The 21575-nt window shown below is 46.2% G+C and overlaps 1 protein-coding gene across 1 annotated transcript in view; it reads left to right on the top strand.

The window, feature by feature from the left end:
- The window catches only part of PAPPA (pappalysin 1), a 240734-nt gene that overhangs the window by 175708 nt on the left and 43451 nt on the right, over window positions 1–21575 (top strand). Inside the window, exons 14-17 of the mRNA XM_014830350.3 lie at window positions 6777–6945; window positions 9131–9314; window positions 18144–18354; window positions 19017–19188. Of these exons, the coding sequence (XP_014685836.3) occupies window positions 6777–6945; window positions 9131–9314; window positions 18144–18354; window positions 19017–19188 (736 nt within the window). The remainder of the gene's footprint in view (window positions 1–6776; window positions 6946–9130; window positions 9315–18143; window positions 18355–19016; window positions 19189–21575) is intronic.

Here is a 21575-nt window from a genome sequence, read left to right as displayed (position 1 = left end):
GGGAGCTGAAGAAGCATTTACCCAAATAGGCAGGACTGTGCAAACGTGTAAATGCATTAAAACAAACAAAGCAGGAGGAAAGAAAAGAAAAATAAGCAACAACCATAAAAAGCCACGGGATGTTTTTCTTCATTAGCAAAACACCAAGGTAAATATCGTCACTTTTTATAGCACAGAGTCAGCTGGCTGTAGTAGGAACATCCCTACCTCCCTGTAGTAGGAACTTTACTCTCAGCTGTTTCCCGGGTAGTGAAAGGGGCTCTCTCCACGCCCCCACCATGCCTTCCTCTCCTCCCTCCCACTCTCCCTCCCCTTCTCTTCCTCATCTCTTCTCTTTCTTTCTTTCTCTCCTCCCTCCCCCTCCTCTCCCTCTCCTCCATCTCCTACCCCTCCCTCCTCTCTCATCCCTTTCCTTTCTCCTCCTTTTCTTTCTCTTCTCCTGAGAGCAGTGTGATCTCTAGTGGGCTGCCATGAGAGAAGCACCACTACAGAAAAATCAATTCAGGCCATGTGTTCTGACCTAGATTCAAGGATCTCCAGTCCTGGTGCAGTACTTGGAATAAATTCAGAGTCCCAAGAAAACAGGATCAGGTTTCCAATGAGAGAGGTCCAGTTGTGGAATTCTAGCCAAATCCGAGTTCCACACCAAGTTAGAGGAAGGGGAAAAGATAAGGGGGAGGGTGTAGTGATGGTGGTCGGGGAAGTTAAGAGGCTTCTTCAATGAGAAAAGCAACAATCATGAATTGAGGCTCCAGTGTGTCTAACACACACACACACACACACACACACACACACCACCTCTATCTATCCTATGATTCTCAAGAGAGATTGAGAAGTTTGTTATAAAATTCAGTGGGCCATGTGTTTAGACAATTAATTTCTTTCCTTCCATCCTTCCTTCTATCCTTCCTCAATTCTTTCCTTGCTTCCGTCCTCCTTCCATTCTTTCTTTCCTTCCTCCCACTCCTTTTCTTTTTTGCACTCTTTTTTCCTCTACCTCAAACTTTTCCCACTTTTCCAGCCCATCCAGAGAAAGGCAGTTGTGATAGGGGGCTAGCTTTTAGAAGGCCAGCTTTAGGAGGAATACATTCTTCATGTGACTAGAGTAACTCCTTTCAGCTGGGGTGGACTTAAACTTTGGGTGGGGATGGGGGTGCCTATAGGCTGGAGCCAAGAGTTCGGAGAGTCTGAGCATGGATAGGAGCCCACACGTGGAATATCCCATTAGGTGAATAGAAAGGAATTCATATATAAGATTGCAGCCCATAATGAAGCTTCTCATGGCCAGAAACCAGAGGCTTGAGATTGCTGCCCACAGACTCACCCAACATCTCCAGCCCACAAAAAGATTAGCACTTTTTAGAACATCTGTTGGGAGTCACTGGTCTGGGGGATATACCTGCAAATGGGACAGCTGTGCTTAAGTATATATGTATTTTCAACTGTACTGGATACTGCCTGACTTTTCTCCACACCCCCATCAGTGTTCTATCAGAGTTCCTGTTGTTCCATATCCTCGTCAATATTTGGGATTCTCAAAGTCTATTTTTTTCCCAATCCAAAGGGCTCTGAAATTATATACCTCTGTATTTTTGTCCCCATAAAACCGTGATCTCTGAGAGCTGGAAGGGCTCCAAGAGATTCTCTGGTTCTGTATCCTCATTTGAGGATGGGAAACCTGAGGTCCGGGCAAGGAAAGTGGGTCTCCAAAAGTCACCTAGTCCATTAGGTGCAGAACCAGCATTCAAATCCAGTTCTCAGGACTTCCAGGGCAGAGTTCTTTCCTCTTCATCAGAAGTTTCAAGACTGCTGTCACACAGGCCAGACTAGGCCACAAACAGCTTGTGTTTGTTTGGCCCTCATTAGTTATTTTCTTTAACTAGTTGCCAACATTTAAGTATCAAGAGAGTTGATATTAAAAACCAGAACTCTTCCTCCTCTTAAAGACATCAGAAGACTTGGAAACACCAGGCCCTCAGTCCCACTAGACAACCTCGGACTAGAGTGAGAACTTCTCCCACTGGGCATGTGCCTCTCAGCTCACTTTGCCATTCAGATCATCTGCCTGGACCCTGCAGGCTGCTGACCTTGCATCACCACTCTACAAAATCTCACCTCAGTCCTACCACATCACTGGCCTCTAGAATCCCAGGGTGGAAGAGCCTTTTAGGATCCCTTCCCCCAGTCGCCTCATTTCCAGGCAGAAAAATGAGTCCTATCTTGATAACTCTTCCTCATTCTCTCTTCCCAAGTGATCCCTGCAGTGTTTGTGCAAAGAGCATTTTCCCTTCCTTTTCCAGTGTTGAGCATGCTCTTCTTTTGCTGTCCCCATCTGAGCAGCCCAGAATGATTTCTAAACAATCTGCCTGTTACTATCTCTACTTCCCTATGGCATAATTGCAGCTAAGTAGCAGGCCACTGGAGTCAAGCCATGAGCCAAGGGACAGAACCAGGAGTAGAGCCCTCATCAGCCCTTTAGCTGCTAGCCCTGTCTGTCCTGGTTGGAGTCCTATCTCGGTATCCTCTGCTATACATGATTGGGGGCCATTTCATTTGACAGTGGAGGTAGCAGTTGGGGGGCTGGCTGTTGGATCACTTAAGGATCTACCTCTCTATGGAACTTGAATCTGTAAGTAAATTAACATATATATATAAGAAGAAAAGAAAATCCCTAAGTATCTGATTAGCTCTGCATCCGGGGGCATCTCTACCTTTGCCCACCTCTTCTTTTTTTCTTTTTGGTGAGGAAGACTGGCCCTGAGCTAGCATCTGTTGCTAATCTTCCTCTTTTTGCTTGAAGGAGATTGTCCCTGAGCTAACATTTGTGCCAGTCTTCCTCTATTTTGTATGTGGGACACCGCCACAGCATGGCTGATGAGTGATGTGTAGGTCCATGCCTGGGATCCAAACCTACAAGCCCCGGACCACTGAAGTGAAGTGCATGAACTTAACCACTATGCCTCTGGGTGGGCCCTTGCCCATCTTTTTTCATAGATCAAATCACCTGTGTCCCTTCTCCCGTCCCTCCGATCTGCCACCTTCCTCCTTCTGAGAAATGTCTTAATTTTTTCCTTCTTTTGTTATTTCTTATTGACCATCCATCACTGGTAATAAATACTTCCCTCATTTTCTTTTTTAAGAAGTCAGAGGCTTTTCTTTTGTTTTGTTTTCCTTGTTTTGATTTTTGTGTCTCAGAAATGACAAGGTTGTGTCAGGGAGTTATTTGGGAGCACCAGTTGGAGTAATATTTATCAGTTCTGGACAATGTGTTCACACAGGCCTTTCCAACTAACAGGAAGGCAAAGAGAAGAGCAGGGACTTAGGGGACCGACAGATCTGCATTGGAATTCTGTTCATGCTGAGTGCCTTTGGGCGAGTGACTGAAACTCCTCAGTCTCCTCTTCTTGAAAATAGGAGTCATAATAGTACCTCAAGGAGTTACCACAATAATGCAAATAAAATGATGGAGGTAAAACGCAGTGGCCAGTGCCTGGCACATATTACCTCCTTTCCTCCTTTCTTCCTGTTTTCAAGCCTGTAAGCCAGGTGCAGACAGATGTGCTCATAAAGCAGACATGCCTCACTCCCCAAAGTCTGTTCTGGAGGACACTAGTCTTAAGAAATGTCCAAAGAAAAAAGGTTGTCAGAGTTTGGAAAATGATACGCACCTTGGCCCCTTCTGGAAATCCATAGTGTGCTTTAGAATGCTCAAGGTTCTGAGAAGTCCTGCAATAAAGAGAGCTGATTGGTCTCTCCAATCAACACTACCCTATTCACTTGACCATGGAACTTTTAGGTCAGGTAACCCGTGTGCCCAGGGAATATTTTCCTTCCACAGTAGAAAGAGCGAGAGTAGAGAGACTACCTTCTCATGGAGTTTCATCGTTTCCAAAGCATTTCTCATGTGTTGGCTTTTCTGTTCTGCAAACACGCTGGTCCCCATCCTGTCCTGGACCTTTGCACCTGTTTCTTCCTCTGCCTGAGTTTCCCTCTTCCCCAGACCTTTGCATGGCTGATCCCTTCATTTCATCCAGGTCTTAGTTCAGATGTATATCCCTTCCTCATGGAGGCTCCACTGGGTCCCTCACTACATGTGTCCTGCTCTGTCACCCTCTAGAATTTCACCTTGTTTTAGTGCCCTTACTGTGCATATCACTCTCTGAAATGGGCTCATTTATTACTTTTCTTTGGCATGTGTCCTCCCTCCTCAAATATACAGGTGACAGGAATCTCTGTGTCGCTGATGTTTAGAACAGTGTCTGCTACTCGGCAAGGCCCCCAGGCAAAGTCTGTTGAATAGACGAATGACTGGCTGACATGTCACCCTGTTGACAATCTTGAGAGACAAATCATTTCCTTACTTCCACTTTACAGATGGGGAAACTGAGGTTCAGAGTTTTATATAACTCTCCAAGGTCAAACAACTGATAAATGGCAGAGCTGGGGCTGGAGCCCAAGCTTGCCCCACTGCCAAACCCTGTGCTCTTTCTATTCTAGGAAATCAAGTTTTTCAGTGTATCCTTTCCCTATAAAGAAGAACATTAATGTGCAAAGAATGGGGGTTTGGGGAGAATGCTGTTTGTACCTCAATGGCCCCACACCCCAGAGAAGCCCAGAGTCCTTGTCTTTTGAAGGGGCTCCCAGAGCCCCCTGGGTCGCCATCAGATGGGAGCCCAGGGGCCTCCTGGGAGTGCAGAGTGAGCATGGCCAAATTCAAAGGCATAGGTCAAAAGACCAGCCTGGAAGCTGGTAGCTTACAGAGTAAATCTATTTAAATTGGAACCATGTGGCTCTTTCCCCCAGTGCTTACACAATGCGAACAGATGCATTGTTTGGTGTCAAAGCCCTTAAGTTGACTCTACAGCTGCAGTCTTTTCGAGGTCTCCACATGGCGCAGAGCCGAGGCTGTCAGGAGCAAGGAGGAGGGCAGAGAATGGGAGTATCTCAGCAAGTGTCACCTATTCCTGCCTGCCCTGCATTTCGGAAGGGGGAGTATGTGGAGAGTGCAGAGCCCACATCAGTGCAGGTCTGAGACCTCAATCAAAAACTTGCCCTTTTCCAAGGATTTTTAAAAGTGAATTTGTTGGTGATGTGTTTTGGAGGCTTTTAGCTCCTCAGCTCCCCCTCCCCACTTTAATTCTCACCATCCTTTTGCGCAGGGGAGAGAGCGTGAGGATGAGTAACCATGTTCCTATAAAACCCTCAGCGGGGTATCCTGAGACTGGCACCAAGAAAAAAAAATTGGGAATTTCTTCATCAGCTGGTTGGGCCACCAATTGCTCCCGCTCTCCTAAATAAAAACAGGAAAATGAAAGTTTTGCGGCTGTGGATGCAAATCTAGCTGTTTGTGCACACTGTATGCCAGGTGTTGGGGTAGACAGAGTCAGAGATGCAAAAGGTAGAGAAAATTACCCCCTGGAAGCTTTCAGTGTTTGGAATCAACACCTCAACCTCTGTAGAGTGCTTCAGAGCTGTTGCGAGACACTACGCCATTTGTTTCCTGCTGTCTACTAGATGCAAGGCATTTTTATTGCAATGAGAAGTATACCAAGATGAAACAGGCATTATCTCTACCCTCAGGGAAGTTCTAGTCCAGGTGTGGGGCAAGGTTAACAACAAGGACTTTGGAGTCACACATCTGGGTGGGAACTTCAACAAGTAACTTGATCTCCCTGGTCCCGATTTTTCCAACTGTAAAATGAGTAACACTTAGCTCATAGGGTTGTTCTGAGGATGGAGTGAGCTCATGTATAAAAGCAATCAGTGAATAGTCACTAATGTTACTGAGTGTCTGTGTAACGATATTATAAGGGGAAAGATCATCTAAGCACGGGGGTTTTATGTTGTTTCCATTTCCTTAAGGATTAGCACATATTCCGGCACATGGTGGACACCCAGGACCTGTGCTTTCAATGCGTGAAGCATGAGGCAATGGTGTTACAGAAAGGAGGGCAGAAAGCCTGCAAGGGAGCTCACCTGGGGACCCCGTAAAGCTTCCTGTAGACATTTACATGCAGCTCAGACTGGAAGAATGGGTAGAATTCACATTGGCAGGGAGATTGGAACGGCAGCTGCAGCAAGATGCAAGGCAGGATCTCTGTACAACTTTACTAACAATTCATAAATCACTTTACAGTTTATAAAAGACTTCTACATTCAACACCTCAGTTGAGTCTCATGACCCGATGAGTTGGCCAAATTTGAGAGTACACTGAAGCTCAGAGAGGTGATGTTCCTTGCTCAGGGTTACACAGCTTCTAGGTAATAGAGCATAAATTTATTTATACCATTAGCTACCATTTATTGTGTGCTTTTGTGTGCCAGGAATTCTGCTCTGTGCTTTTCATTAGCTATCTGGTTTAATTCTCATGACGACCCTTGGAAGTGAATACTTTTATAAAATATGAAGAGGCTTTCATTCAACTCAGTACCTGGCAGATAAGAAACTCAGTGAATACTTGCTGTAATCATAATGATCCCTATTTCACAAATGGAAAAGCTGAGGTTCTGCAAGCTTTGGAGATTAATAACATATATAACTTTCAAGTGGCAGGATTTGAACCCTGGTTTGTTTGTTTCCATAAATTGTGCTCTTAATCATAAAGTTTGATCACTGCCTCCAGAATCGTCTTCACCAAAGCCAGTACCTCTTCCTCTCCTCAGTCTTGGCCTCCTGGAAATTTGGAGAGAAAAAGCCATTAGCCTTTATCTTCCAGCTGGAGTACAGTGGTCCTACAAGAAAACTCCCTCTCACCCGCTCTTCCTTTCCTTTTCAGCTGTGTGCATTTTGCCTGTGAGGCCACTGACTGCCCAGAGCTGGCTGTGGAGAATGCTTCTCTCAACTGCTCCAGCAGTGACCGCTACCATGGTGCCCAGTGTACTGTGAGCTGCCGGACAGGCTACGTGCTCCAGATACAGCGGGATGATGAGCTGATCAAGAGCCAGGTGTGCACAGGTGCTGGGCTCAGAGCCCTTCTCCAGCCCAGGAAAGGCTGACAGGGTGTTAAGTATGTTCTCTGCTAAATCTCCAGCCCTTAATACAGTGCTGCCACATAGTAGATGCTCAGTAAACATGTGCTGATTGAATGAATCAGTCCATCATTTCTAAGACAATGGTTCACTGGCAGAGTAGTATTCCGTACAACAGGTATCAGAGTCTTTGTGTAGGTTGCAAATCTGGAAAACCATGGGCTGATCATTTTGGAATGAAACCCTCACAGTCAGAACTCTGCTACAATTGAATGGGCTGCTTTAGGAAGAGGCGAGCCCTCTGTCAATGAGGTGTTCATTCATTCATTCACTGTAAAACATCCCTTCATTGGGAAACAGATGCTGTACTAGGTGCTAGAGAAAAACAGTCACTAAGATAAACCTAGTTCTTCCTCTCAAGGAGCATAGGTCCTCGTAATGGAGAGCAGACAGTGAATGAGCAATGACCTCACCATGTGATAAACACCCTAAAGGGAAGTGTAGGCTGTTGTGGAAGCACAGGGGGATTCCAGGAAAACACCCTGGAGGAAGTGAGTTGAAAACTGAGAACTATACAGATGGGCAAAGGGATGTGTGTTGGGGAGAAGGGGAAAATATGTTGAGCTACACTAAAATGGGCAGCCAGAAGGATCTTTATCAACCACAATCTGGCCATGTCAGCTCCCTGTTCCCCTAAAGATAAACTTCAAACTTCCTGACCAAGATAAAAGGGCCTTGCACCAGTGGACCTTGCTTGCCTCTCCAGCTTCATTACCTGGGAGAGTTCAGAAAAAGAAAATTCTCTGTCTGTAGCATGCTCTTTCTCACCAAGGGGCTTCCCTTCCTGCCCCTATGTCCTGCGTGAGAGTAGTGGCAGTGAGCGGATTTGAGATGTGGCAGAATGTTCCTTCAGCCAGATGTTGCTGTGGGGTCTCAGGCAGGCATGAGGGAGGGGGGCAAAGTGGCAGTGAAACCCTGAGATTTGAGGATTCCAGAGCCGTCATTAGATGCAGCCTTTTCCAGGGTCCCACCAGCTGACTTCACCATCATGCTGCAAGCACACAGGGCACATTCTTTGTTGCTGGGAACGCCTGTTTGTACAGAGCTTCTGGACTTGAACAGAGTCCCACTGGGGAGCGCTTGGGCCCTCGATTGCTTGTCTTCGACACCTACTTCTGTGTGTCAGACACAGCAGGTCTGAACTCCTGTGGAAATAACTAGGCTGTTTCGGCAGTGAGAACCTCTACTCCCTTTGATCTATGCTTAAGATGGGGGAAATGTCCTTTGCTTTTAAAATCCCAGATCAACATTTGGCATCCCCTAGGATTTGGCAACTTCTTGCTTGAATGGAAGCCTCTGAGCTGCCCATGACTGTGCCTCCCTTGGCTCTGTAGCATGGCCTGGCCCTTCCACTTGCACAGCTCTGCCATCTTCTAGTTAGGTTCAAATCTCTGCCGACACTTTCACTTTCACTTTTCCCAGCCTTGTCCTTCTTCATGCCTACATCTCTCAACTATTGAACCATCAAATCTCATAGTAGGGAATGGCTCTTAGAGCAATCCTTGGGCTCAGTGCCAATGGGCAACTCAAATAGGGAAAGGGACTTGCGCATGGTCTCATAGGACAGAGGACAAACATCCAGGTCTCTGATACCTCAGGGCGATGTCCACTCTGTGCCACACTCTAAGACAGGCTCCCTATAACCCCCTCCAGAGCCAAGAAAAGAGACAAAGATCAACAGCCAGGGTCCCACTGTTATGCCACGTTTCAGAGGCTATTTCGTGAAAGAAATCATCAGTCCCTGAGAGGTCTGAGTCTCAAGATTCTCATCAATACAATAGAAATAATGATCTGGGAGACTCCACGGATGGTAGTTAAGAGCATAGCCTTTGAGTTCAATTCCCACTTATCCTCTCTTCAGCTGTGTAACTTTGAGCTGACCACAATGTCTCTGTGCCACAATTTCTGCATCTGTAAAATGGAAACTAAAATACCTAATTCAAACAGTCGTTGGGATCACTAAAAGTGAGCTAAAGGTAAACACTAAGCATTGGTCTCCTAGTGCCCGGACAAGACTCTGAGCTGTGGCCTGGTGGCAATGGGTGTTTCCCTACATTGAGATTAGGTCTGCCTCCTCACTGTGCCTGCCTCTGTCTTTCAGACGGGACCCAGCGTCACAGTGACCTGTGCCGAGGGCAAGTGGAATAAGCAGGTGGCATGTGAGCCAGTTGACTGTGGCATCCCGGACCAGCATCATGTCTATGCCGCCTCCTTCTCCTGCCTTGAGGGTACCACCTTTGGCAGCAAATGCTCCTTCCAGTGCCGTCACCCAGCACAGTTGAAAGGTATCGAGGGCCCTTTGGCTTGGCTTGCCCTGCTTCCTCTGTGGGAAGCCAGAGGCTGCTTTCAGGCCCTCCTTCTGGGTCTCAAACACCAAAGGTTGGATAGAGGTTTTATCTATTCTCTTGATTTCTTTCCACCAATTGTATTTACGTAAACTATCCTGTTATGCAGCTAAGGAGAAAGTAGAGTATGTGTAAGTATAACAATGAAATCTCCTCCAAAATCTTACAAATCTTAAAAAAGAAAAGAGAGAAGAAGGAAGGGAGAGAGGGAGGAAGGAAGAAACAGAAGATTATAAGAAAGTAACATTTGGAACTGATGTGACTAGTTCACTGGATAGGATTATGGCCCAGAAAGCCTGAGAGGTAAGTAATATTATTATTCCCATTTTCAAAGAGGAGGAAATCAAGCCTCAAAGAGTATAAAGAACTTATCCAAGGCCACACTATTAGTGGTGATATCCACATTGGGGCCCAGGTCTGTCTTTCTCCAAAGCCAACTGCTACACCTTAGTAAGGGCTAACTGATAGAGGAGTGGGTGTGGACAGGAAGCATTTACTGGGATCTCCTGTGTATTAAGGTGAGAAAGACATAGTCTGGCAAACTGGAGAAGAGGCCAAATTTTGGAAATGAGTGAGAGGCTGGCATGGGTGTCCTAGAATATCAGGACTAGAATGGCTCTTAGAGCTCATCAGGAATAACTGATTATTGGAAATATGGGGAAACTGACATCCAGTGAGAGGAAGGAAAGACCTTGTACAAAACCACTGAGCAAGTTAGCACCATTATCAGGATGAATGCTCTTCCAGTCAAGTATTGGATTTTGATGTTATACCCAGTTCCTGGAGGTGCCAAGAACCACTCCTTGGTTTGGTTTATCAGAGGAAATGTTGCCCCCTTATCAGATTTCAAGAATGCTATCTCCCTCAAGACTCTGAGCTGTGGCTCTGTTCTCAAGCATGGGTCGTACCTCGGGGTCCGTCATTCTATCGGATGGGAATGAGTGCACTTCTGTGAGGTGTGAGTGGTTTGGAGGGAGGTCTGTAAATTCCCTGAAACTTAGATGCAATATTATATATTCATCAGTTTCAGGCATTTTGATGAATGGAGAGAGTCAATAGTTTCCCCAAATTTTCAAGGGAATATAGAGCTTCAAAAGATACTGGACTTGAGTCCCTGGAGGGCAGTGGCTGTGTCTAATCCCTTTTCACATTGCTGTCAGCAGGCCCAGGACCTGCACATAGTAAGACTCCATAAAGTGTATTGACTGGATGGCTGCATAAATTGATGAAAGTCACACCTGAGAAAATGTTTCTTTTAAGAAATGAATGGAAGACCCACAGTCTCACTAAACTGCCCCAAAAGAAAAGCAGGAAGCATTTCTGGATGCATCCCTTAGGTCTCCTCATTTTTAACCCAGGAAGATTTTAATTAAAAAACTGTAGACATTTCTTTTGAGCTAATATAAGGATATAGGTTGGAGAGAGGTGAAGAGACCAGTGGAAATTGTAACCACCACCCCTCCCCAACTGTCAGGCTATCTGGACCCTTCACTTGGCCCTGTTTGCCCAGATGTGGGGTATGTTAACAACTCCAGACTAGGAAATCACGCTTCTGTTCTCAATCAGAGGCTCTTGAGAAAAGGAGGTGTATAAATTAGCATTGATTATTACATCCCTCATTGTGGCTAATAATAATTCTTAATCAAAGTGATTCAGACTTGTCTGCCATTGCTTCTCTGCTGACTATGGGAGAAGGGGGAGACCCCATTGTGGAGATGAGATCCCAGGAGGATCACCGTTTTGATAGTTGTTGATCCCAACTTTGCTCTTCCCTTGAGAATATGGCGAAGCATCTCTCCAATGTCTACATTGACCCACTAGGACCCACTGGCATTTCATGCACCGTGGTTCTCAACATCACGTGGTGCTCAAATTCCAGGTCTGATGCTTCTGCTTGTATCTGGTGGCAGCAAGGACGGGGAGGAGGTCCTGCTACCTCTCTTGAGTTTGTTAATGTCTCCTATCTGAAGTCAGGGGGTAAAGTGAGCAAAACAATTTTTCCCCCATTTTTTGTTTGTTTCCCTTTCCTACCTTCTTCCCTTCATTTTTCCTTTCCCTGTAGCATGATTTAAGAAAAAAGAGCACTAGCTTTAGAAACAGACAGACTGGAGTTCCACTTCTGGCTCTGTCCCAACTGTTTGATGTTAGGAGAGCAATTTCACGTCTCTGAGCCTCAATACGCTCATTTGTAAAGTAGGTGCAGGAGTGCCCACATTGAAGGGTCAGGTTGAGGATTTAAAGAGGTGGCATGTATAAAATGCCAGAGCCAAAGAAAATGCCTAGTAAATACTCATCTTCTCCAAGGGGCACTCTTGTGAGGACTTATGCAGTGGCTGTCCTCCTAGCCCTGACCTCTTTGTCCCATGGAGGCCTTAATTCTGGGAGCTGTGGAGACCTGCTCCACCTCCATGCTCCTCCTGGGACCCAGGGGTTAGCGTCCTTGGATGAGCAGCCACCACCCAGGACAAGTAGTCAAGTGTAGCCTCTGGAAGCCTGGGGTAATGCAGGTAGCACCACAAGCCCACTTGTCCCTTGTATTCCAAGTGAATTTTTCTTGAATATCCTGACTTTCACTTAAATTCCAAGCCCTCTTCACGATGTGTGCAAAATATCCTGCAAACTCACAGCCTTAGAGTCACTTCTGCCAAGGTCCTTTATCAAATGAGCACTACAAGCACAGACAGAACCCACAAAAATGCATGAGGGGAAAAAACACTCTCAAGTTCAAAAAAACCCCTGTAAAATCGAAAACATAAATGTTTAATTAAATGGCTAAAAATGCAACATTACTTACATCACCTAGTCAACCTCAACTCAACTCAACCATGTTAGGTGCCCTTGATATTGACTATGGAGTGGAGTTTCTCAAGTAAGCATGCCTTCATCCTACAAAGATGTTTTTAAAAGGCCCACTTTTTACTTCTGGCTCTTGTTGCCTTTTCTATCTCAGTCTTTCCTGTCTATCCTGAGCTTCAAAGCTCAGTCTATTCACTAGTTTCCAGAAGACACCCAATACCATTACACACTTTCTGATTTCTTAGACTTTACAGAAGATAGGGACATGAGCTGGGTAGACACGGAGAGTGGCCACATCCTACAGTGCCCAACAATTAAGCGTCTTACCTGCTCTTAGCTTTTTGCCTCACCGCTTACCTTCTCCTTGCAGGTCCTATAATGATCTCCCTCCATCTAGAACTTCCACATTCTCTCTCCTCTCTCAGGAAGAGACCCTTCCATCTCTCTCAAAGCAGATAGCCAGGCTCTGGATGGTTCAGCTTTACCCCAAGGGTCTTGTCAAGGCATCTTCCCCACAAAAGCAGTCAGCTCCCTAAGAGGAATTCTCATACAACTCCTAGGAAAATGCGCTTTCTTCATCTTTTCACCCTAGTGTTTTGGAGATACCAGGGTCTAGGATATCACTGGGTCCGAACCACTACTGGGTGCTGATGATAAACCACTACTCAAATTACTTCTGGGGGCTTGAAGGTCACAGTGGAGGAGAGACTTGTCCAAGATCACACAGCTGCTTATGAGGCCACTTTTTGATGTGAACAATGCTAAGAGCATAGAATAAACACCAATTTCATCTCTTAAATAATTCTTCCAGTCTCCTTCAGCCCCTCATCCACTCTGAATGGTTGCTCAAGCTTTAAGAGTCAAGCCTATTCTTACTTCACGGTTCTTACCTGCTGCCTCAGAAGCCCTTTGGCCTTTTCTAAAGCCTGTCCCTCTATCCAGAACTCCCATCAAACCCTGGAATGCCAGAGCTGGGAGAAGCCTAGGGGTCATCAAGGTTAATCATTTCATTTTGCAATGAGGAAACTGAGGCCCAAGAGAGGAAGACATTTACACAAGGACACTTACGAATTACCACTAACACGGGCTAGAAGGCAGGGGTCCTGACCCTAGAAATGGTGCCCCCTTGCTTGGCTATTCCCACCAATCTGGGGAAATAATCTAACTTGCATCTGCCATTTGCATTCCACGGCCCCTCCTGCATGGCAGGAGTCCAACATTCCAGACCCCTTTCTTCCTCTTCTTAGGAAGTTCTCCATCAATTATCCCTGACTGTGACTGCATCTTAGAACATTATCTTTCCTTTGTGTCTAACATTCAGAATGATAAATGGAGTCCCTTGGTAAAGAAATTGCGAGGTGAGGTGTCCATTCTGGACAGTGGGGAGGGGGTAGAGATGGTGAAATAATATTGTATGAACAATTCTTGATTTCAGGACACTTCACTTGCCCAAATTCCTGATTCCATGAGATTTTCTCTAGACAGCAATTCCTCTTTGGCCGTGCTCATGGGTTAAAGCTCTGTCAGGGGTCAAGAGAGCACTTAGGAGTCAGACAGACCCAGAATGAGCCTCAGCTCTAGTTTGAACAACTTACTTTCCTTTTAGGGAATCTCTTTTCTCACCTACAAAATGGGGTCAATGATGAATTGGGTTACTAGGGAGATCAAGGAGATGGCTCCAATAATTCTTCCTAGGCCTACCTCATGGACTCAATTATAGACAGCTATGGGTAGAATTCCTATCAGATATTTAGGGAAAAACTTGGACAAATAAACAATCAAAATGTAATCTGATTCACCCAGGATGGAGCTGTGAGAACTCAATTTTACTGAGCAAATGACATACTTTCTGGGACTGCCAAGCCCAGCTCATATTTTTTCTCTAACTCCTTGGGATCCCAGGAGCCTGGAAATGTGCTTTCAGGACTAACATTGGCAGAGGATTGCATCCTTCTTTTGATGCCACCATTTCTTCTGCCTCCGCTTCTCTCTCTGACTTTCTCTAGCCTCAGTGCTGGGTGAAGTTCCAGTTGGCGATTTTTGAGAAAACAACCATCCTGAAATCCTTTCTGTCCCCATTTCCTGCCCCACCTGGCCCAGGACCTTGTACAGAGGCCTCTTTTCTGTTTGCGCTCCTTGTCCTTCTTCCTCTGCAACTTCTGTTAAGGTCGATTTCTTACCAAGAGCAATGAGAGTGAATCTCTTCCCAATTCCACCAGTACTAACCTTTGGCTAATGCAGCCTCCCAAGTGTTTGCTTGTCTTGTTCCAGTTCAACTGGCTGCGTTTTAGTTTTCTCAAAACAATATAGTGGCCGATATCATTTCACATCCTAAAATGTTAGAGCTGGACAGGGCCTCAAAGATGGCTTTGGTTTAGGGCCAGAGAAATTAGGTGACTTGTTCAGGGTCATATGTGGATTCATAATACTTCATACATTTAACAATTGGATATTGAGGGCCTACTATGTGCTTTGCACTAAGCTGGGTTCTGAGGATAAAGAATGAACAAGCCCCTGGCCTTAGGATGCAGGCAATGTCAACACCACATATGAGGTTCTAAGAAAACCAGACCTCAGGTCTCCTGGCGTTTCCCTCCTTGTCCTCTGCTTGATGAGTGAATGAATGAATTTCAATCGTAAAGGCACTCCCAAGAGATTTCATCTTCTGGGTAATCTTTTAACTAAAATTAAAAAATAGGCACACCTCTTTCGACAGTGTTTGTAGTTATTCCTTATTTATTTATTTATATTTAGTGAGGAAGATTGGCCCTGAGCTAACATCTGTTGCCAATCTTCCTCTTTTTGCTTGAGGAAGACTGGTGTTGAGCTAACATCTGTGCCAATCTTCCTCTATTTTGTATGTGGCATGCTGCCGCAGTGTGGCTTGGTGAGCGGTGTGTTAGGTCCTCGCCTGGGATCTGAACCCATTAACCCCAGGCTGCCCAAGTGGAGCACACGAACTTAACCACTATGCCATCATGCCAGCCCCTATAGTTATTTTAATACTCATTCAAGATTGAAATTTCCTTTGGCACGTGTGTGGACAGGCTGAGCAAGTTTACTTTCTTCACTTTAAAAGATGAACAAATGAAAGCTCAGAGTCACAGAACTTTTTGGAACCCAGTCTCTGACTTCAGCACTCTTACCCTCGGCCAGGAACTCCAGGCTCGGAAGCTCTTCACGTCCTGTCCTGAGTCATGTTCCCTCAGGAAACACAGGTAGAGGAATGAGAAGGGGAGGCGTGAGAGTGACAGAGGCATCAAGGGTCCGTTCTAAAGCCAGTTACTGCTGTGGGCAACCACAGCTCAGTTCTTCTGGGGCACTATGGGAGACAGGGCAGAATATTCCTCAGAGTTATTGCAACTCTGGAAACAGACATGTTAATCCGACATCTCCATCATGGTTGAGTGCTTCTTCTAGGGGCATCGACTCCTCAGTTCTGTGCGCTCGCCCTGCATGCAGGCAGAGTGTGCATCCGTGACCAGAGCAAAACGTCTCCTGCATAGGGTTGCAGGTGCAGTAAGCATCCTTCAGAGTATAGAGGCCAGTGCCAAGAGGATGAGGGCAGGACATGGAAAGCATGTGTCATACCATACTGCCTTGAAAGCCACGTGGTGGATGCAGGGTAGTGGCTACAGCTAGGGCATGGAAACACTGATTCTGCACAGTTCAGAGTCTGCATCTCCTGCATTTTGTCTGTTGTGGGGTGAGGGCATGTCCATGGTCCTGAATTCACCAGTTCCTGCTTTAGTGCGGTTCTTCTCTTGATTGTGGCACATGGCTAATTCCTATTTACCCTTTCCCTAGAGTTTACATTTCTAGTTTGCATTTCTCTCTTGATTAACATTTTGCAATTTTTATGCTATCTTGCCACAAAAGAACCATGACTTTCACTTCACAATTTACGATTTGCATAGCTGATATGATGTACTTTTCAGTCCTGACTCTTTTTCCACAGATATTTCATCCTTCCTAGGGGGTTTAGACAGGATGTGTTCCCCATATGTTTTATAAAGCCCCTTCCCCTTAAGCTTTCTCTGTGTCTGGGCACCCCAAAATACTGCCCTCATCACAAAGGCAGTGCAAAAAGTACTTTGTAGTCTCTGGTGTTCTGGAAGCTTCTCTGCTTCTGTGGACGCCAAATGAATCATCCTTCTGTAGCCTCAGCTCCTTTGACTTGATGGAGAAATATCTGTAGTTTGCAGTGTCACAGTTTATCAGCGTGGGATCCTCTGTGGTGTTTACAGACACTAAATTTTCTTGTGCTCACCAGATGAACTTCACTGACACAGGAGGAGAAAGAAGACAATGAGTGGGGAGGAGAAGCAGAGGAGGCCACAGAACTGTACAGTACTCTCTCTTCCTTCCTTCTGCTATATTTCTCTCTGTAGGACTCACCGCCTTCTAGCATACTAAATAGTTTACTTCTTAATATAATTCATTGTATTCCTCGCTATCCCACTAGAATATAAATTCCAAGAGGGCAGAGTTTGAGGTTTTTGTTTTGTGTGTGTGTGTTTTTGTTGTTGTCATTCACTGCTTCGTCCCATCATACAAGAGAGTAGCTGGCACATGGTAAGCACTAACTGGATGCTTGTTGAATGAATGAAGGCTTCTGTGCAACTCATCTGCCCGTTTCAGATCTGCTAATGAAGGCAAAAGGTTAGGAGGAAGGGAGAGCGAGAGGGAGGAAGAGAAGAAGCAAATAAGGAATTTGCCAGTGCTTTTCTGGACACTTCTCATAAATGTTTCATTTTGTCTCCTCATCCCTGTGAAAAGCAGGAGCAGTTGTGTTCTTTCTATAGACAGGAGCGTTGGGGTCTGCCTCTCCTGTTTGGATTTCTCAGAAGAGACAATAAGGGCTCTGCTGAGCACATGTAGCCAACATCCCATTAAAAACAACAACCATCTTTGCAGTTAGACAAAATGGGTTTCAAACTTCCGTTCTGCCTTTTACTAACTATGAGCCCTTGGTCAACTGACTTCCCTCTCTGAGTCTGTATTTCCAAAAGGGAATTGTCACACTAAGAGCACCGTCGTGAGAATAAATGAAATCACGTGTCATAAAGCACTCAGTATGTAGTAAATGTCAGTCTCGTCCCTGTCACTTCACCCCTCCAACCTTCACATCAGACCTTCCAGCCTCCAAATCCCGAACCCTCCCGCTTGCTTCCTGCCCTGGTTGTCAACACCACTCAATAATAACCGGGAGGAAGCGAGTTTGGTTGAGAAACCCATGTTCTGGGCCCATCTCTAATTGTCTTGGGGAGGTTTGGGGCAGGCTGTGCGTCGAAAATATACGACCTGGCAGTGAAGAGCCCAACTCTCCGTGTTTTACTTTATTTGTGATGTTCCCCATCAGGCCAGCTTCCCGATGGCAATCAGCACGTCTGCTGGAGCTGGCACGGGCTGCAGGGGAGTGCTGCTCTCTCAGCTGCTTTGGCAAAGCCTCACTGAGCACTGGGGCCTGAAAAGAAAGTCAGACCTCTGGATACCACAATGCTGTCCCTTCCATGCACAAGCAGGGCGAGGAGGAAGACAGGGGCACAGGGCTCAGAGAGGAGTCACACAGCTCATTGAAATCAGAGCTCAGAGTAGATTCTGCTAGGAGTTTACACTTCCATTGTTAGGAGGCAAGTCCTTTCAGCTCTGGGCTTGGATGTCCACCTGGCAAAGCAAGGATGATGGATGGAAAGAGCATGAACGTCTCTTTCCTATGTAATATAAGAGGTTCAGAGTCAGGAGTTTTAATTCACTGTAGACTAGGGTAAGTCACTCCCCAAGTTGATCTCCTCTTCTTCATGGCAGCTTCTTGATCTCCCTAGGCTCCTCAGCTGTAAGTGGAAGGGTCCAGAATTCCAGGAGGAACATCCTTTGGTTCTTCACGTTGGCTGAAGTCCTGGCAGCCCATGAATTAGCTTGGCTGTCAGAGGCCACCCCCCTCTGCTAACCCTGCCTGTCTGTGTCCTTCAGGCAACAACAGCCTCCTGACCTGTATGGAGGATGGACTGTGGTCCTTCCCAGAGGCCCTGTGCGAGCTCATGTGCCTAGCTCCACCCCCGGTGCCCAATGCAGACCTTCAGACGGCCCGCTGCCGAGAGAACAAGCACAAGGTGGGCTCTTTCTGCAAGTATAAGTGCAAACCTGGATACCACGTGCCCGGCTCCTCTCGGAAGTCAAAGAAGTAAGTGCAGCCAGAAATATCAACCCACAGTTTCTGGGGAGGAGGAGAGCCCAGTCTGGATGTCTGATTAGAAGGAAGCTCTGCTATCTTTGCTGGAGTCAACACCCACCATTCATCACATTCCTGTCCTGTGGGAATCTAGAAGGACATTGTTAATAGCTGCCTACTGGCTGTGTGACCCCAGGCAAGCAACTTCACTCCTCTGGGTTTTTATTTTTCAACAATAAGAAGGGATGATAATAACAGTTACCACACAGGATTGTTGTGAAGAACAAATGAGGATGTGTCTCTAATGTGCTTGCAAAGTGCCTGGCACATAGTCATTGCTCAGTAAACGATTACTATGGGTATTCATTGTGCCAGCACCCATCAGAACAATCCTGAAGGAAGGGAAAGGACAAGGGCTCACAGAGCTTGAATTTAATTTTAAGCCACATGTAACTGAGAGAATGTCTGAAACTCTTACTTGCCCCCGTAGAAAGAGTTCGGTGAATGAATTTTCCTTCATCCCTACAGACGCCCCCCACCACCCAATAGGACAGGCAGAATGCAAAAGTGAAATGAGAGGCCAGCTGGCTCCAGAGAAAGTTGTGTGTTTTGGTAGGGCAAGGGTCTAGCCATCTGGTCCTTGAGATGTCTCTTCTTTTATCTCTTCCTTGAAGACGGGCCTTCAAGACTCAGTGCACTCAAGATGGCAGCTGGCAGGATGGAGCTTGTGTTCCTGTGACTTGTGACCCACCTCCACCGAAATTCCATGGGCTCTACCAGTGCACTAATGGCTTCCAGTTCAACAGTGAGTGTAGGATCAAGTGCGAAGACAGTGATGCCGCCCAGGTAAGACTCCTTGAACTTGAGATCAGTACTTCAGTCCCTCTCTTATCTGCTTACCAAAGACGGGCTTATATTTTAAGAATCACTTCCTCCAGGAGACTCTCTACAGATGGCAGAATTGTATAATGACAATATCACCGATGCAGAAGTTAAGAAACTGGGTTTTAATTCTCTTCTTTTGTAATCTCTCTCAGCCTCGTTTTTCTTCCTGTAACACCATATTTTATTTGTTAAGAGATTCTTAGCTTTGAAAAAATTTTAGTATGGGAATCCTTACAAAGGAAAGCATATATGGAATCCCAAGGTATGAAATTGATCGGGTTGAGTTATTCTGATAGGATTGACCAGGGCTGTTTTGCCAACTTTCTTCCACCATCACCAACTATGTTGGTCACTGGAGTCCTTACAACCACAAGACTGCCCTGGTCTTGAGACATCAATTGGCTCCTAAAGCATAAAGAGAAAACGAACCACATTTAGACCAGAAGTACAGTTTTGAGAACACTGTGGAAGAAAGGGAGACCAGCAGGAGATGGCAAGGTTTGAATTTTATCTGAATCCACATGTAACTGAGAGAAAGTCCAACATTCCTGCCTGCCTTGCTGAGGGAGTTTTGTGAATGAATTTTTCTTAATCCTTATGCATATCCTCCACACCCGATATGAGGATAAGGAACCAAGAATGGAAAAGAGACATGAGAGGCCAGCTGGCTCCAAAGGAGCCTTAAATCCACAAGGAGTTCCACCTTGACAGAACCAACCATTTAGGGTTGATAGATACCCCAAACCCCTTGTTTCACAGGTGTGCAAGGATCTTCAGCCAGGTGAGGCCAGAATTCAGTCAATTGGGTCCCAGCACAGGTCTCACCGGCAGTCAGTGCTTCTTGGTCTTTTTTATTGCCCACCAATGCCAGGTACTGCCAAACCCCCAGCCTCACCTGCTCTCAATCCCACTCCCACAGCCACACAATTACCAAGTCCTACCCAGTCTCCATCCAAGACATCTCCTAAAGCTGTCACCCTAATGCAGGCCACCAACATCTTTCTCTTGGACCCCCGTGAAGCTTCCTGATCATCTCCCTGCATTTATGCCCTTGCTTCTCTGTAGGATGCATTTCAGCCAGAGTGATTTGTTTAGAACATAAATCTTATCATGACAGTTCCCCTGCTTAAGCCCTTTGGGAACCAAGACTCCCATCTCCCTTGGGATAAAATCCCAACTCCTCAGGGTGGCATTTAAGACCTCTCTTCCATCACCAGCGAGATGAGATGATCTCCCTCTCACCTCTGCATTCTCTCCCTTAAAGAGCTCCTCTCACCTTTTCCAGCTGCCTCACTCCTCGTCATCCTTCAGATCCCTCCCCTCCTCCGCGACCCCTTTCTTGATGTCACTTCTACTATTGGGCTCAGTGCCCCTCCTTGGGATTCCCCCTTCACAGCATTGTCCACACTGCATTATAATTCACTTCACGTTCTCCCCTGGGCTGTGAAATCTTTCACCAATCTTTAATCTTCCCAAGTTTCCAGCACTTGGGACAGTGCCAGACACTTAGTAGGTGCTCAGGAAATGACCCGGTATGACAAAGAGCCATGATGAACATCCAGGCCAATTTTCCAAATGAGAAAATTAAGACTCAGAGAAGTCTCTCCACCACCCAAGGTGACAGAGTTGGTGTCGGCTGACTCAGAATCACAATCCACATCCCCCCAGCTGTGGACGGACTGAATCAATAGGCACTGCCTGAAAGTCCTTGATAGTGTACACTCATGGACGTCTGTGTATCACTCCTTCCCATCCTCGACTGCTAGGGAAGCAGAAGCCAGTGCCAGAAGATGCGAAGGCCAGAGATTACCACGGCCTCACGCAGGCTGATCAACTTCCCTCTCACTCCCTTACATAAAACTGTTGCTAACAGTTACCCAAACTGCTGAGCCAAATAATATTCTGGCCGTGGTCGTGCTATCAAACTGAAACCCAGTCTGCCTGGGGCCTGCCAAGTACCTTTCATGGCCAGTTTTTATTTAAAGGAGAGGAAAATGTAAATTTATCAGACGAGTCAAGCCATTCTGTTTGGCAACTGGTGGAGAGGCTAGACGGAAAGGAGCAGGGTATTGCTTGTCGGCTCAAAGAATGAGGGAGCGCCTGCCAAATGGGCGCCTCATACAATTGACGTTTCTAGTTTGTACTGCAAATGAATTTCCTCTACCCTCAGACCAGGGGCCCGAGAGCCAAATCTAGTATTCACCTCAGATCCCCTCTTGCTGCCTGTAAACACAGCAGAAATGTACGGCCCGGAGCGTCTTGAATCAAACAGCTTGCACGGAGCAGAAATTCTTCGCTTTCCAAACAAGTTCCAGATCCTGGCAGGAGAGGACAGGGGCTATTGTAGG

Source organism: Equus asinus, chromosome 10 (genome assembly GCF_041296235.1).
Source record: "Equus asinus isolate D_3611 breed Donkey chromosome 10, EquAss-T2T_v2, whole genome shotgun sequence".
Classification (NCBI taxonomy): Eukaryota; Metazoa; Chordata; class Mammalia; order Perissodactyla; family Equidae; genus Equus; species Equus asinus.
This window is presented reverse-complemented; position numbering and strand designations above follow the sequence as displayed.